We start from the raw sequence: 18,493 nt of genomic DNA, 5'->3' as shown, positions 1-18,493 counted from the left end.
GAGTTAGGAAATGTCTTAATGTTTTGTTTTGTTTTGTTTGATTAAGCCAATGAGGGAACACCTGTTGATGACACCAAGTTTACCTTTTGTTAGAAATGTACCTTAAAAGAAAGAAAGAAAGAAAGAAAGAAAGAAAGAAAGAAAGAAAGGAAGGAAGAAAAAGAAAGGAAGGAAGGAAGGAAGGAAGGAAGGAAGGAAGGAAGGAAGGAAGAAAGAAAGAAAGAAAGAAAGAAAGAAAGAAAGAAAGAAAGGAAGAAAAAGAAAGGAAGGAAGGAAGGAAGGAAGGAAGGAAGGAAGAAAGAAAGAAAGAAAGAAAGAAAGAAAGAAAGAAAGAAAGAAAGAAAGAAAGAAAGAAAGAAAGAAAGAAATGTACTTTAAATCATTTGAACCTGGGCAGGTAAAAGACCAGTGGGAAAAACAAATGCTGTTTCCAAAGAACTGAATTTTATAAGACCAGAGGATCTGTGTGGTAATGAGAAGGGCTGGAGCAGAAGGTTGGGGAATTATGTACCAAGGAAAAGGACATTAGTTTGTGACTTACATTAAAGCCTGTTTAGCAGGAAATTGAAATCTCTATTACTGGTGTCACAAAACTGTTATCCATTTGATCTTTTGCTAGTGAGAGAAGTAAAACTCAGATGAGAAAATGGGTAGATTGTGCAGAAAAGAGGGAAGAAGACCCAATCTTTGGGATCATGCACCTAAAAAGGGCTGCATGGAGACAGAGCTAGCGGTTTAAGGCTGAGTGGAGATAGGACCTGTGTGAACCAGGGGATATAATGGTTTGAAGGACCTGTGTTTCCTTGGGTAGAGATCCTCTAAGAGATAGATGGGTTGGCATGTGGTTTGTTATTTCTGGGGCTACCCACTGACCTGAGAATCCCAAGCATAGAACCTTGCAAAAGAGCAGCCTGCAAGGAGCATTAGCATATTAGGTGACAGTTCTGGGCTGAATTCCAGGGCCTGCTCTGTAAGAACAGATGGATGTTCACCATTTTATTAGTTTCAGGGGATGCAGCCCTTTGCAGGAGGTGGTGACCAGAAGAGAACCTGATGAGGACTTCTAGAGTATTGGAATATTCTGATCTTTGATCTGGATGATGGTTACCTGAGGGTGTTTGTTTTATTGAAATATGGAAAACTGCACAGTTATGAGCACTTTCTAATATTTGTTATACTTCAACAAAGTTAGAAGAAAGTTGACGTCTTACCTTGCAATAGAGTCAAAATAGAGATGAGGCTAAGTTCTTAATATGTTAAAAGTTTTTCTGGTGATTCTGACAGGAGGCCAGAGTTGAGAATCCATGAGAAAGAACTATATACGAACATGCACCCCCTACACCCCTTTGCCTCAAAAGTCAGTCCTTTCTCTGCTTAATCCATGGAAAACAGAATAGGGCATATAGTTTGTGCCCTATGATATGTGCCCTCTGGTATGGATGTCCCATAAAGTAGCTAGCCCACTTGAAATGTAGCTAGCCTGAATTGAGATATAGGCATAAAACAGACCCTGGATTTTGAGGAATTGGTACAAAAAATGTGTTATTAATTTTTATATTGATATATTTTGGTGCCAGTATTTTTGAAAGCAGTTGTTTACTGCTTTATTATTTTAATGTGACTACTAGAAAACATAAAAATGCATGTCTGTTTTGTAGAATTGTTCTATTGGACAGCTCTGGTGTAGTCGAAGGAGCATGGGAAATTATTATCAGAGAAGTTGAACATAGGTTTCAGTCCTGGCTTTGTAATACAAAAACTGCATGACCTTGGACAAGCCACTTAACTTCTCTGTGCCTTAGGTTGGTCATTTATAAGGAGAGAAGTATATCCATATTTCAGAGTAATTGTGAGAAATAGAGGCAATTTAATGAAGCATCCAATACACACTCAGAACCTTAGAAAAGATCATCTTTCTGTGGTGCTGTAAAAAGACCTCTTTCTCTTATACTTGCGCCACATGTCAGCAGAGAAGTATGGTGCCTTTAAAAACTGAGGCGTGTGTCAGGGCATGAGTGGAAAGCATGGGTAAAGGACAGCAGCAGCTGCTGTGCCTCTTGTATGCATTTCTGCTGCTTCTCACTTTTCCTCTGACGTTTGGTTTTCTCAGCGGCTGGAATCTTAACCTTGGAATACATCCTTGTGTCTACTTTCATCTGTTAGCCTACCTGCAAAAACCTAACTCTCAAGTTCAGAATTCTTCCAATTCTATGTTAGGCTCCTTGGCATGGACCTCCTCTTTGTCTCGGGGTCTTTGTGCCTGGAACCTGCTCAGATGCCCACACTCTTCCCTCTGAGTGATCTTGTGGAAGCTGGTCTGTCAGCTGCCAGGCACACCCTGAAGCCCTCAGTGGCTTTATCAGCTTCTGGGACTTCCAGGTCTTCCTCTTGAGGGTCTCAGATTTCTACTTCTCTGCCTGACCCAGTGTCTCACCTCAGACTTAACACATGTACTGTGTTCTAGCTAACTTGGATTGTTTGAAAAATATATGACCCCATGTTTTCCTACCTGTTTACCTCAGTTTACATCATTTTTTTATTCTATGTACAGTGTCTGATCTCTTTTTCTTCAATGAAATAAGTATTTTAAGGAATCATTCTATTGCATCCTTCTCCATGATCTTTCCTGTTGAGTGACATTTCTCCCCCAGCATATGCATGAGATGTTCCTGGTTCATCTGTTATTGTTAATCATATTAAGATGAATATGTGATTATGTATGTACTTGTCTTGCCATTGCTATTTGATGAGTATACTTTAATAAGTCATAGGGTCTCATGTGGCCCTGTCTTTGAATGGAACCACATTTAAAAAAATCTCATCTAAAAACCAGAACTAATTGAAAAGTATTCCCAATATTTGCATGTATCTCTTGGAAGGTCTAGTTCACAACCTATAGAAATGCTGTTTACTATCCTTTCTAAAATTTTCCTTGTTTCTTCATTGAAATCTTCTGTGAACCCTCTCAAACTGTCTTTTAGAAACCCCAGTGTCCGGGCACCTGGGTGGCTTAGTCAGTTAAAGCAAATGACTTCAGCTCAGGTCATGATCTCAGGGTTCGTGAGTTCAAGCCCTGCATTGGGCTCTGTGCTGACAGCTCAGAGCCTGGAGCCTGCTTCAGATTCTGTGTCTCCCTCTCTCTCTGCCCTTCCCCACTCATGCTGTCTCTGTCTCTCTCAAAAATACTAAAAAAACATTAAAAAAATTATAGAAACCCCAGTTTCATTGCTTTTGTAATTTCCCAATTCTTAGCTTTTTATTATGCAAACTGATTTAAACATATTAGCTTAAATTTTTTTCTGGTGTATCTTCAGAAAAGAACAACTCTTGTGTTGATTCTTCATGGAAAAAATCTTTTTCCTCTTATCAAGCTAACCTGTGTCTAGATCTGTTCTTCCAGTTCTGTGTTCTAAAGGCCTAGGAATCACCTGAGCAAAAATAAATTCTCACTGCACAGTGGAAATGAAGGAAAATTCCTTATAATAAGTGATAAAGTGACAATGGGAAAAGGCTGGGAATACTGACAGAAAAAAAAAAAACAAAAAACAAAAAAAAAACTATGGTTACTGTCACATGTTCCAGTTTCTACTAGTCAAAGATTTTGTGGTATTAAAAAAAAATTACTCCTTATTGCACCTAACACAGTGACTTAAACTTACTAACTGTTCAACAAATATTTCCTAAATAAAATTGATGATTTACTGGATTTTATTTAGGACTATGCAGGAAGATAGATTCTGTTTAAGTTGTTACTGCCTAGCTATAGCTATTTTTACATAACTTTTTGCCCTTAAAATTCATTGTTATATATTATTTTATGGATTTTAAAGAATATGTGGGATAAAAGAAAACTTAAAAATTAAACAGGACAGTCATACTGGTCACACTATCCTACTCAAGTGAAACGTGTAAAATTAATCATGGTAGCCAAAGTGCAAACATGTGTTCTGTTAGGAGTAACCTATATCATTTCCTTGGCCATTCTTATTTCTTAGTTTCAGAGTCCAAAAGCACACAGTCCTTCTTTAGTATTGCTAGATTTCAGTGTTAATTTGGTTACTATTTTTCTCTGTTTTCCAAAAGATACAGTGTTCAGGAAAAAGACCTTAAGTTTCTGTACATAAATATCAGTGTCCTTTCCTTTACATGTTTCTTGGTCCCTTCGTATTATTTTCTCCTTTTTATTCTATGAATTCCTACCAAGTTCATCATATTCTATCAGAACGTTCATTTTTTTTAGCCTATTAGAGTACATTATATTTTATTAGTGTAAAGCATATTCTTAAAAACTTGAGTGTCCCCTTCTGTAAAGACCAAAAATCTCCCCAAAGATCTTGTTCTCTGACTAATGTGTTGCTAAGACTAGGAGACTATGATACAACATCCTTTTTTTTGGGGGGGGAGGTATTCTTAGTTTTTGCAAACTGGAGGGAATTTATACTACAGAATGTCAAGAAATACCTTTACCAGGATCACTATTTAGCTGGAAGACTTACTCTGATTTGCTAATTTGTATGTATGTTTTCCTATTGGACATCTCTTATCTGTATGTCCTATCAAATCTGTGTGAGAGTGTGTGTGTGTTTGTGTAAGTGTGCAGCATACAGTTTGAGAACCAAATTTAGAAACAGTTACGTTATTTTAATAAACTAGAAAAAAAGTGATAGAAATTAAGTTTTTATGTTCTAGAAGGCAATATGACACAGATTTCACTATTTTCAACTATCAACTGTATCTCTGAATTGCACGTTTCCCTAATCAGTGTGTAAATTTTGTTTGACTACATTGTGAGCTTCAGAAAGCAGACATTCATTTACAAATATTTATTGAGTATTAATAGACAATGAGGGTACAGAGATGAATAAAAAAGGGCTGTTTCCATCAAAGAGCTCATATTCAAGTTGGAGAGATACACATGTAAACAAATAGCTGTGATCTAAGGAGATACATTTGCAGATAAGGTGTTAGAGAATCAAGAAGTATAGAATAGCTAATTTCTAGACTGGGGCTTCAGAATGAGAATGTAAGTCAAAAAGCCTCCAGAGAGTGAAATGGGACAGGGTCTGGAGGGACCAGTGAGAACTTGCAATAAAGCATAAAGAAGAACATCTTAGGAACAGAAAAAACAGCTAACACAGAGCAAAGAGTTATGTAAAAGTAAAATGTGGCATTTATATCAAAAAGTTTTATCTGGCTAAATTTAAGAATTTTTAAAATTAGGGGAGTGAAACAATCAAATTTATGTTTTAGAAAGATACATGTGGTTGCCAGATGGATAGAAAGAGTGCTGGACAAGGCAGGTCCTAGTGAGCAGGCTATTGCATTATATTAGATAAGTGATGATTTAAAGGATTGTAATACAGGGGTGCCTGGGTGGCTCAGTCGGTTGAGCATCCGACTTCGGCTCAGGTCATAATCTCACAGTTCATGAGTTCGAGCCTCACGTTGGGCTCTGTGCTGGACTCTGTGCTCAGAGCCTGGAGCCTGCTTCCGTTTCTGTGTCTCCCTCTCTCTCTGCCCCTAACCCACTCGGGTTCTGTCTCTGTCTCTCTCAAAAGTAAATAAACATTTAAAAAAAATTTAAAGGATTGTAATACAGACAAAAAGAAGTGAGAAGTTTCAAGGAGTAGTAAGAATTAGAATTGATGGACTGAAAATCAAACTGCAGAAAGAAGAGTTAAGAGAACTGTAAGAATTTGGATTTTTAATTTGGTTTGAATTTGGGAAACCAGTGCCTCCATATATGAGATCTACAGCATATTAAGAAAAGCAGTTTTGGGAATGGGGTCATATATTGGATTTGGTGTTGGAATATTGAATTTTAAGATGTTTTTGGGAAATCCATATTGAGCTGGATCCAATAAGTCAGCTGATTAGGAGTGACCTCTGGGATTTATCATGGTAAAAGTGGTGATTGATTGTGTTGGTCATGAATAAGTCATGTGAAGACTGGGATTGTAGAAGAGGAATAAATATATAATCCCAGGGAACCACAGTATTTAGTAGGGAGGTAAAGAAGGTTGAACTTGTCAAGGAAAGTAAGCAGTTGCCAGAGAAAAAGGAACAAAGGATTAAATGCATACATACATTCACCCAGAGGGTGGGAGGTGGGGTAGGAAGGTAAATGAAACATCTCAAAAAAGCTTCCGTGGTGAATAGGATTAAATGCCATGTGGTAGACTATAAAACATACATGACCTATCCATTATATTTGGCTAGTAGGATTGATATACTCACTTAGGTCTAATTCAGAGAACTAGAATAGGACTAGATACAAAGAAATTGAGTGGTTTTGCTTGTACATGGCTGCTGTGGAGAGGAGCTCGTGATACCACTGGCAGTCATCCTGGAGTATAATATAATGGGACACAGAACTCTAAAACATCACATCCTAATCTTGCCCATCTCTCCATATCCAGTCTCCAGGTTAATGCCTAGATACGTGCAACCACCCCTATGTAGAAATGAGCACTGTAGGATCTGGGGGTGTGGCAAAAAAAACCTTATGGGGAGAATATTCTGGAAGAGAAAGGGCATATCTATATATAATGGAAGACTTGTGAATCTGGAGAATTTGTTTCTTAGGATACATAAATTCTTTCCTTTAGGAGGCTTTATTATGTAGCCACATGAATATCAATTAGAATTATAGAACCACTATGTTTTATTTTAGGAGAAGTTTGAGTCCTTTGGAACATCATCACTTTTTAATTTCCACATTGGCCAAAGCTTCAGTGACAATTACTGAGAGTCCAGGTGCTCATGAGGACATTGTTGGTAATAAAAATTTGATTGGAAGTTAAATTGCAAAAGGATAAGAAATAAGGAAGAAAAACATGAAAACAGACAGCAATGATGCCTATTTTCAGAAATACAAGTAGTGAAGTTAAGAGGGGAACTGAGAACTTGAGTACATTTGTGAAAAAGGGTAAAGTCGGTGAAGAAAAAAGGATAATTAACAGACCTCCTGAAAGAAAATGTTTAAAAAACCTCAGATGTGAAAATCTGTATCTTAGAAGTGGGAAACTTCCTGTGTACTGAGAGACATGACAAAAAAAGCTGTGCAGCACTTATGACTAAACTGAAGTTGCAAATAATGAATGAGCATTGTTACAAACTTTTTACAGTCAGTCTGAAGAAAGTAGAGTGAAGGCAGATGGCTTGAACAGTTTTGATTGGACAGAGATGGCACAAAGACAAGAAAGGAAGAAAAGCAGGAGCATTGAGAAGGATTAACAGTAGATTCCAGACTGGAGGAGAGTTGCTAAGGAAATACCGATCTTGATAAAAACAAAGTAGATGTGGTGCAAACTAGAAAGTTAACCAGTTATAGTCAGATAGTTTTGTTAATTTTGACTTTATAGTGAGAGATGGCCAGGATCCCAAATCCTCACATTCTGGCCTAGATAGAGGCAACAAATATACACAGAGAAAAAAACACCAGAGACAATACAAACTTGTTTTGCACTGGCTAGCATTTTGTTACAAATCCCTGTGTACTGTTTTATCCTTGTGACCTGAGTAAGATGAACTTAAAAGATTTACATCCTCTTTTACCCCTTCTGCCTAAGACCTTGCCTGAACTCAGGCTGTGCGTTATTTGATGCTTACTTTCTCCCGAGTCCCACCTTGGATTCTGCTTGGTTTTTGCTGCCTTTATGTGGTAAAAATAATACAACGAAAAGAGAGCAACATCAAAACAAAAGAAGTTAAACACTCTGCTTTTCTACCCCAAGATGTTATCCTTAATATAGTAAAACCATGGGTGTCTGTGAGCACTCCATTTTGTTACTGACTGATTTTAAAGATTTTTAGTCAGGTAAATAGGGCTGGTGCATCTGGAAACTGCATTTTTTCTAGATCAGTGATTGACAGGTTGTAGAGGTGAGGGTGTGGGCAGAAAAAGATGCCAAAGTTGCACAGGGAGTTCTTTCAAAGGGGAAGTGTGTGTGTGTGTGTGTGTGTGTGTGTGTGTGTGTGTGTGTGTGTGTGTGTGAGAGAGAGAGAGAGAGAGAGAGAGAGAGAGAGAGAATGTATATGGGTGGAGGAGAGAGTGTTGTAAAACTTTCAGGGATTCTGATAAACACTGGTCTTTCTTCTGACTGAAAATCTTTTACTGCCCTACAGATGAGCAAGTAAGAACGACAGGAGTGATATTGGGGCTTACGATTTAACAGTTGGGTCTGGCAGATGATGAAGTCCAGGAAGTGGGCCACCAGAGTGGAATGGAGGTAAAAATTATTGGAGTAAAATCCCAGAAAAAGAGGCTAGAATACCGGTATGTCCACCACAGGAAGGCTTTAAACTTCTCCTTTATCACTCGCAGCACTTTCTCAGGATCAAATACATAGTGTATGTTCAATAAATACTCTTCATAGACTATGCACATTTCAGAAAAAAATGTATTACTTTTAATATCAATTATGTGAGCATGCAACATTACTAAATACAAAAGTCATACAAGCTCACAATGACTTCAGACACTGCCACTCTTTAATTAAAGAACAATTTGGGGCCTATTAAGACATCATAAATCATAGATGCTTTCTTATTTTTACTTGGTAACTATACATTGTCTTCCTGTTACTACAAGCTTCACTCAGAAGCTTGGCTACCTGGCAGTTACATTTCTTTACCCTTTATTGCTTCTCTGAAGAGAAAGAGCAATCTCATTCATCTTCTAAAATGGTGCATTTTTACTGTGTCTGAGTAAGACTCAAGTGTAGGGCATTTACAGCGAGCAGTTTTGGGGGTGTTGCCTAAAAATTGAAGGCTGCCTATTACCTATTGGAAAAACATTTCTATAAATTATGATAGCAATATGTTGGCATAGGATGTTTACAATTGATGAAAGGTAAATTTGACAAGTTCATACTTATTGCAAATGAGTTGAAAAACTGAAACTGTCATACATATTTCTAGTTAATTAAACAAAGCGAGTAGCATGGGACATAAAAAAATCTGAACCATGTTAAATTTATAGAATGCATGCCAGAAAAATATTTTGGGGCAAGTATAACACAAAAAATAAATTCTAATTGAATTTCTTTTTTTAAAAAAAAGTACACTTTCTGTGATCTAGTCACATCTGTGTCATTACTCATCTAGGTAACCTTGAGAAAGACAATTCCCTCTTTTGAGACTCAGTTTTCCTCTCTAAAACAATGGAGGATGAACCACTTCATCTCTAAATGTTCCCTTATAAATAAATATGCTCTATAAATTGGCTTTAGTTTTATGGCATGTGTAGTAGAAAGCTCCTTGGAGACAGACCAAGATAGGTTCAAATCTTAATTTCATCATTTATTTGCTTTTTAAACTTGGAAAAGTTATAGTTTATTGAGACTTAATTTCTTAATCTGTGAAATGGGATAGTACTACCTTTTTAATAAAATTGTCTGAGAAACAATTAAATGGAAGAAAATGTGCTGAGAAGTTATTAGCATAATGTCAGTTGGTTAGTAGGCATTAAGTGCATATTCTCAAACCTAATGTCTTAGTTTCCACCCTTTCCTCCTTAAAAATTCAATACCATGTATATTATTGACTTGCAAGAAAAAGATACTACAGTACAATTTGGGAGACACTGTGAACTTTTGCTGAGCAACATTTGTAGGTTGTAGGCATTTTGGAAAGTAGATTTTTATCTTCCAGCTTGGGAATGCCTCTGGGTTTGAATATAGCAGACAAAGTAGCAGTAAGAGGTCAAAATAATTCAAAAAGCTCCATATGACTTTGCAGTTTAGCACTATTATATATTCAAAGACAAGCATGACACCACATGCATTAATAATAATATATCACATAGGAATATAAACTCTCCACATACACTCAGCACTAGTCTTACCGAAACTTTACAAAACTACATGAAATCAGTTTGGAATTCCACAACTTTAAGGATGGAGAGAACTTTACCTAGATTCACAAGAAAGCTATGAGAATAGTAAATGAGGATGTTGAAAGAGTGATTTTATGGGTTGGATGTTTTAAATGGACTATGAGAGATTGTCTAAAAAAGCCTCAGGAACCTCTTTTCCCACTTGTAAGATTATTAATAGGTGGATTTATTTGAATTTTAACTGGGTACTTTGGACCTTAATGGGTTAGAATGAAGTACTCTAATATTTAGTCTTCCTTTTATTTTCTGAGAGACTCACTCTATTGACATTTTTTTCTAGTAATACATGATTGAGGACAAATGATACCAATGCCCTTATCCCACTCATTTGGAACATACTGTAAATTTCATCCTATATGCAGCTATAGAGGAGAGCTGAGTTCCCACTATGTCCATGGAGATTATCTATGGAGATTCTGCTTAACCTACTTCATATGGGACTCTATCTAAGACCTCAAGGATAATTAATTGGGCTCTTTATTATAAAGGGTCTTCCTGTTACTTATTTGTCCAGTAATCCATGAGCCACTGGCATATTACTGGTTCCTTATTTATTACCACTGATAAGTGATTTTATAATACTGACCAGAGGGATTACACAGCTCACAGAAACTTTCCACATAAGAACCATGATGTCAAAACACAGCAGAGGCTATCAACAGTATTAATGAGGATTTTGTTAGCTTCTAATGATAATTATTATTGTATCAGAATGCAATTCACACTAATTATTAGTAAAAGTTTACAAACATTAAAAAGTGCATAATAACATTTGTATCTGATAGGGCTGAAAAAAGACATGGAAAACACAATGCAAGGGCTTTACTTTTGTGATTGGTGGCCACATGATTGCAAGATAATTTTTTCCATCTGTTACAGCTCCATGCAGATAAGTTGTCCTCCAAATTTAAATAGTACCATACAGCACTGAGAAATTTGATTCCATAAGAACAAAATATTTCCTGTTCTTAGAATTATCTTGTATTCTCTTTCCCACCATCTTGATTCTCCAAAATCCTCATAATTAAAAAATTTTTTAAATGTATATTAGTGGGAAAAGTTCAACAATGGAAAATAAAACAAAATTTGCAGATTGAATTCTGGTCTGTGCAGACACCAAACAGACTGAATTCAAGTAAAATTCACATTAATGGATATTTTCAAATGCCTGTTTAATAAAGCAAAGGACTCTTGATGAATTGGTTAGACTTAATCCATCAAGAGTGAATCAAGGGGAAAGATTAAGTTAAAAAAAATTGTGATCTATCCTGTGTACACCACCATACTGTGGAGAAGGAAAAAGGCAGCCCTTTTAAAAATGAGTGGTATAAAAATTCACAGTAACGTACATTGTTTTTGTTTGTCATAAGCAATCAAAGAAGGGGGCAGTGCTGAGTGTCTATATTGTACAATACAAAACAGTGTAAATAACACAGCAGGAACACACAGATACATAATGCTAAAAACAGTGCTTTCTGGATGGTTCTTTTACTGGGTGAATACTTGGACCAGAGATATTTAAACTCTGGGGTTCAACCAACCTTTTGCAATTAAACACAATTAAATCCTCTGACATTGTGAGGGGCCAGATGCTACAGGAAGAATCATCATCTAGGTCTGTGCTACTCTCTACAAGCATTTTATCATATGGTCAAGTGAAAGGATCCATACAAAAATGACATCCAAACACAAGCCACATGATTTCAACCATTGCTAAAGACAGAGGTAGAGAAAAGTCTGTCTGCAGCCACAGCCTCTGCCCCCATTTTTAATATGACAATGAGCAGATTCCTACAATGCAGCACAGCCATTTTTTTCCCCCCCTTTTCACTCTTGGAAACAAATTCATTCCAGCCAGGCCTGGAGATTTGAGACATTGTCAGCTGTTGATGAAGTTATCAAAGTGGGGCGTTAGCTTTCAGATTTTGCTGCTTCCCCTTGGGCTTCCCCACTTTGTTCTGTGGAATTTCGTTGTGCATCTTCTTCACCTTCTGTAAGAAACAATGAAAAAAGGATAAAGGCAAATAAAAGCTATTGCTTATATTTACCAACTCTTAATATATCATATTGAAAATTTCAGAAATACTCAAAAAGTCATAAATTCTACAGAGACAAGTATATTTTATTGGTGATCAATTTCTCATGAAGAAAACAGTATAAGAGTTTCAAGGGCTGGCTAATTCTGGTGCTAAGAACTTGGGACAGCACAAAATAATAACTCAGTTTTTATAGTTGTTAGTGATCATCTATGCTTTTGATAAATAGCCAGGAAATCTCAAGGTCAGGTGATGGCACTTAATAGTTTCACAGATTGCAGAAATCAGTAGTGATTTTAGGCAGAAATCAGAAATGAGAAGCAAGTCTACCATTTCACTCCTGTCTTATTTTAAGAAATATTTAAAAATTTCATTTTACATTATTTATAGTACTTGTTGATAACCAGCTGATTTCTCGGAGGTTTAGTTAATTAAATTAAAAGCAACAGTGGAGTATGAAAGGACATTATGTCAGCTGGTCGGTCCCTTGCTGAACAGTTATGATGGCCTCTGGTCTGCCCTTATAGAACATATGTACAATGCCAATAAAACCAGCATTCTCAGCAGCAATCTCAGCTCATGACATAGCAAGCACTGAAATTAAATAATGCTTTCTTTTCACATAGGTAATTTTATCTAAAGTTCAAACTTACAAGCTGTAGGCAATCCTTGATTCAAAGATTCATATGTTTGCATGTATTAGTTCATCATTAAGCAACCAATAAATATTAGTGGATAAAATATTTTTGGGCGTTGCAATAACATAAATTATATCAATGTTACCATAATTCAAATGGATAGAAGTAAGTGGACTGTTCCATTTCTTTAGATGGAAATGTTGAAAGGCAATTTCTCTTTTACTCTTAACAAGTATACACAAAACATTTCACTATACACCATACTTCCAGAAATTAAAAGCAGTTCTACATAAATTATATCTATATCTATATTCTTATATAGATATATTCTGTTCTAAAGGGGTTCTGGGGGTTTACATTATATATTATATATCATGTTCATAAACTACTTTCATTATTACAACAATGAACAACCTCCCAAGATGTGCAGATGGCCTGAATGTGAGATGTGTAGATTAGCATGCAGCAAGAACTTGATAAATAGGAAAAGCTCTTAATAACCAAAGGAATGAAGTCAAATTAGGGCAGATGCAAGACAGTAGAATATTTAAGGATGAAAGTGACTGCATAAATACAAGATGAGGAACTTGGCTCGCATGAGGCTTGTGATTTCTGGGTGTCTGGGGACACTTCCCAGGGCTTCTTAGCATAATGCTGCAATTACAGAAGTGTGGCTAAATAGATGCTTTTTAACAAGTCATGTAAACATGGGACAGCAATATTGTTGAGTATAAATTAAAAAGAAGTTGAAACACTCATGAATTACAGAGGAAGTCCCTTACAATATTCAGCTACTGATATTTTGTTTGTCATTATATGTCAGTGTTGTACAGTTACTATTTTTAGTTCTTTGTACTTAGAATAATAAAAAAAGTTACTACCGCTTATATTTTGCCTGATTCTGGACTTTAGGATTTAAAAACAAACAGAAAAAATTTCAGGAGCCTGGAGAATGGCAATTAACACTTAGAAATGTTTAGAAAAGAAGACATTTAGAAGCATAATGATATTTGAATTATTTTAAACTGTTTAAAAATATAAAATATAAAATAATTTTATTATGTTTGTTAATATAAAATATCAGTTTATTATTTCATTTGCTATATACCAAGTTAATATATTCTCTTGTATAAGAAAGGTCTTGATGCTGTTGAGTTTCAATTTCAGTGAGGAGAAAAAGAAGAAATGTAACTGTACTATGAATATATTGAGGGTGGCTAAAAATAATGCATATTATTTAGAACAGAATATTAATATACAAATAAAAATATAAATCTTATAAAAGAAATTAATTAGCAACTTCTCAAAGACCACAGAAAAAATTTTACTTACCTCATACCACCAAATTGCAATAATTCCCTAAATCCTTTCTGAAGTAACTTCTGGTAGTAATAATAGGGAAACAACAAAACCTAAAGTATACATAGGTCTGTATATTCCAAGGTGGTGATGTTAAGTTTTATTTTCAATCTGAATTTTAAAAGACCAATCTGTGACCTGCTGACCTTTAGCCACTGAATAAAGTACTGTCCCTAGGTGTTTTAGGGTAATGTTGCTGTTTCATTAACATATACTCTGACTCAGTTTTCCAATAACTGGAAAGCTCTTCCATAAAAATTCTAATAGCAAAGAAGTACTGAATAGTTATCATGAGTCAGAAGCTGACTTTTCACGTACACAACACTGTGGTTCCTTAATTGTGAACTACTCTTTTAATTTTAAAGGTTATTTTTGCACAAGATTTGTCAGAGAAATACATTTAGCTTTAATACTTGCAAAAGCTGTGGGTGAAAGAACTATTGGGATTCATTTAAATACTCAGAAGTACTTTGACATCTACATTTGCTTTACTTTTCCATTGGTAAAGTTAGATTGCTTGGGTAAGAAGAGCGCCAAGGCCCAATAATAAGACAAATTTTCCAGAAACCCATTCTATTAAGAAAAGAAAACTGAAAGATCTTATTACCTAAGACATTGATATAACAAACTATTTTACTCCCATTCTCAATAGAATTGATCCTGGAGACCCTTTTCCTTTGAAGTGGTTATTGAAATGTTATTGGTGGCCAATACTGTCAAAGGTAGGAGCTCCAACTTTGTTAAATATTCTACATAGAAATTTCAGAGCTTTTATAGAGATTAGGATTTTTTAAAACCCATGTGCTTTATTCATTGCATTACTAAAATCAGATTAAGGATTCTGCATTTGAGTAGGAACCCTATAAAGAGAAGTCACTGAAAATGAAATAGGAGTGACTAAGGGATTAGTCTCTGACTTTTATCTTGTCTAAGATTGTTTATAACTCTACTAAATTATTTTCAAAGGTAGTTTTTCATGTTTTAATCCTACGCAGTGAAATGGTACAAATCATCTCATGTTCATAGAGAGATGTGTGTCAAACAACTCACCTGTCTTGTTGATATCAAGACCTGCTAATTTCAAGGCTAATTCATTGCTGTTGCCACTTGCAGAGGAAACCAGGATATCATGTATTGCATTTCTTCTACCTGTTCTTCCAGAAGCAATGAAATCTGCATATGTAGTTTCCACATCAGTCATTGCTAACAAATATCCACATAGCAGGGACTACAAAACAAAGAAAAACTAATAGGTAAATATAATGTTGGTCGATGATAACATTTAACAAAGATGCTTGTTAGCTTACTGGTCTACAATATGAATGTTAAATAGTTGTCTTGCTTTCATGTTCAAAAAGCAAGTAATGCTTTAATTCTTGATCAAAGGTCAGGGAATTTTTTCTGTGAAGGCCTGACGGTAAATACGTTAGGCTTTGAGGGCTATATGGTCTCTATTCCAACTACTCAATTTTGTGATTATAATGCAAAAATAGTCAAAGTAAATGTGCTAAATACATGTAATAAACAAAATGTGTTTGCAAAAATAGGAGCAAGAGCAGATTTGGCCTGAATACCATAACTTGTATTGGTTTAGATCATAAAATTCTCCTTCTCTAATATCACTTTAGTCAGTCTTCAACTCCAGAGAGAACTTGAGATCAATGGCATACCAAAATTGGGGGTGGAATCGAAGTGGTCCATCCTAGACATAAGCAGAATGCAAGTTACACTGTCTACAGACTCTAAGAATGATAATGAAATTGACCAAAATTCAGTTTGCTTTTTATTAGCACCATTAACCAGCAAGTCTAATCAATGTCAGTGACCAAATAACTGCCCCCAGTCCAGGAGAACAGCTCCCTTATGGTCCCCCTTGTTAAGTCATTGTTTGAGAGGAATAATAATATTCTTGACTGAATCTTCGAAATAAAATTTTCAAGTTTAAAAAGGAGTCAATGAAAGTGAGTTTCCCCAAACTTGTGATACACATACTTAATTAAAGACTTAATGCAAAAAATATTTTCAAGGTAAAATATGATATGTGTATTAACAGAAGACCACCAAATGCAAATCTTTTAATATTTTCTGTTTAAATTTATGTCCTTCCCTAAAGGTTAAAAGAGGAATGGGTAGTCATATATAAAACAATAAACTTCTGTTGTACTAATTTGTTGAAACAGAACTTGAAAATAACATAATTTCCCTCCTATTCCTAAACATTCCAATTACATTTTACTGTAGTTTAAGATTAAAAACGCATCAATAGTCAAGAGAAAGGAATATTTTCAAAATGTAAGAAATATGGGGGAGCAAAAATGGTGGACCCCATACATCATCATGGGCATGCACACTGGCACTCTGAAATAACTTGATGCCATCTACACTGTAATTTAGGATGGCAGTCAGTAAGTAGCACATTCTTTTAGGTTTAGTTCCCCCAAAGCATATTGAGGAAGGAGCTGTTCTTTCAATCTGGAGAAAAGTTACATTTTGCTTCTTTAAGAGGAAGCTGAAACAAGAAAGAGGGAGGAATAGCATAATGCACTTTTGAAATAGGAAATATATGTATACTACATGCTTACTGTGACTATATTATGGATAACATTGCTTTCCATTCACTCACTATACCTACCATTATTTTGTAAGGGAATATGCTTTAATGGTTATTATTTTATTAAAATTTCAAAATGCTCCCCAAAAGATCCTGGGTTTAGTCATGGAGTGACTTTTGAAAATCACATGACCTCCTGGTCTTCCATTTTCTAATAAGTAATGGGACAGCTGAATGGCATGATAGTTAATAACAGCTCAAGTGAAGCTGTAAAAACAATGATCACTCAAAACTACCGCATTTCTAAAATTATGAATTTGGAGATTCCCTTTGTGGTCATAACCACCTGCCATTTTTTCCCCTCTTACTCTTAATGAATCTGTTCTTCACACTGGTTAAATCTTTAATTCCTTTAACTTTTTCTTAGCTTTCTTTAGGTCCAGTCTGGATCAATTGCTGACCATTTCTTATTAGCCTCAAGAAATCCCTTTGACCTACTCTCACCTTGATTTTCCTAAGCCTCACCTAGGAAAACAGCATGGTGCACTTTCTCTGATCTCATTACCTGGGTAGCTAAATGTTACCAGAAAAAGTTACAAAATTGTGCCAATTGGCTCAACTGAAAATTTTTGACTCTATTATTAGTATACACTCTTGGTTGTTCAGAAATTCTTTTGTTCACCTCTAGTTGACTCCTCCTTATGCTTTTCTCTGTGGGAAGGATTCCAAATGCTTCGCAGGCCACACAACCAGATACCCCCTGCATTAAGAGATGATTTTGCATCTTCTTTCTCTGAGAAAATGTAGGACATCTGCTGTAAATTCTCTTAACTTTCTTCCTGTCTCAAACACATTTCTCTGTAAAACGCTATTCTTTCTTTTCTAGATGAACTAGCCGCTCTCTTTCTAAGGCATTCTCTTGATTCTGTTTCTTATCACCTCCTGTAGGACCTTGCTCCATCCATAATTTTTTTTCGTCAATAATTTGAGTCTTCTTTCTCCTCTGGATTTCTCCTGTAAGTTTGTAAGCATGTTCAAGTCCCCTTACTAAAAAAAAAAAAAAAAAAAAAAAAAAACAAAAAACAAAAAACAACAAGAACAAAAGCAAAAACAAAACAAAACAAAAATCAAAACAACTAAACCAATCTTTTAACCAAATATTCTTTTCTCAATCTTTATAACTCTTTGCACTACCATCTCTTTCCTTTATTAAACTTCTCACAAGGGTTCAGCTGCTTTTATTTCTCATTTTCCTTGAACAAACCTTTAGAATTGCCATATTCCATTGGCTTTTATGTAGAATATTTTATGGACATTACTTTGAAATGATCTGTATTAACATTAAGTAACTGATTAATTATAAAATTTCTTGCAAGTGCCCATCCTGTTTGAACTCTCTACAATATATGACATTGCCAGTTTCATTCTCCTTGAAACTCTCCCCTAGCACTTACAGCAAACTACAGAGGCAAGATTATTATAGGTATTGTCATAAGTATTATTATAGCTATCTGTATTTGAATTTAGATTTTCCATTTAGTTGTTATGCTATATTTAATCTTGCTGTACTTAGTGTTTCATCTATAAACTGTGATAAATATACTTAGTTCTCAAGGTGGCTATGAGAATTTATGTGGATCATGTATCTAAAGAGCCTAACACAATGTTTGGCACATGGTGGGTAGGTGCTGTCATCTTACTATCCTGGTTTGGCACCTGGTGGATAGGTGCTGAAACAAACAAACAAACAAACAAACAAACAAACAAAACAGTCTGTCATCTTACTATCCTGGTTTCATCCTATTTTGACTTTGGTATTCTTCACAAATTTCTTTTCCTAGGGGACATTTTTATAGGAACTTAGGTCAGTCCTTGACCTTTTTTTTTTTTTTTTTTTCTTTCTAACTTGAATAACTCCTCTAATCCTGAGGCTTCTGATTCCTCCCTATGGATAATGCAAAAGTATGCATCTCTTTTTCCCAGGCTCCTCACACACAAGGTCAACTGCCTG

At 35.4% G+C, this 18,493-nt stretch overlaps 1 protein-coding gene across 3 annotated transcripts in view; it reads right to left on the bottom strand.

Annotated features, from left to right (window-relative positions):
• Positions 1-8,384: 8,384 nt before the first annotated feature.
• PKIA (cAMP-dependent protein kinase inhibitor alpha) overlaps positions 8,385-18,493 on the bottom strand; it is a 94,945-nt gene continuing 84,836 nt past the window's right edge. For all 3 annotated transcript variants that reach the window (XM_058699910.1, XM_058699911.1, XM_058699909.1), the window contains 2 exons: positions 14,982-15,159; positions 8,385-11,889 (listed from right to left, as the gene is read on the bottom strand). In XM_058699910.1, coding sequence (XP_058555893.1) covers positions 11,810-11,889; positions 14,982-15,132 — 231 coding nt within the window. In that variant the 5' untranslated portion in view covers positions 15,133-15,159 and the 3' untranslated portion in view covers positions 8,385-11,809. The remainder of the gene's footprint in view (positions 11,890-14,981; positions 15,160-18,493) is intronic.

This window comes from Neofelis nebulosa, chromosome 14, assembly GCF_028018385.1.
Source record: "Neofelis nebulosa isolate mNeoNeb1 chromosome 14, mNeoNeb1.pri, whole genome shotgun sequence".
Taxonomy (NCBI): Eukaryota; Metazoa; Chordata; class Mammalia; order Carnivora; family Felidae; genus Neofelis; species Neofelis nebulosa.
This window is presented reverse-complemented; position numbering and strand designations above follow the sequence as displayed.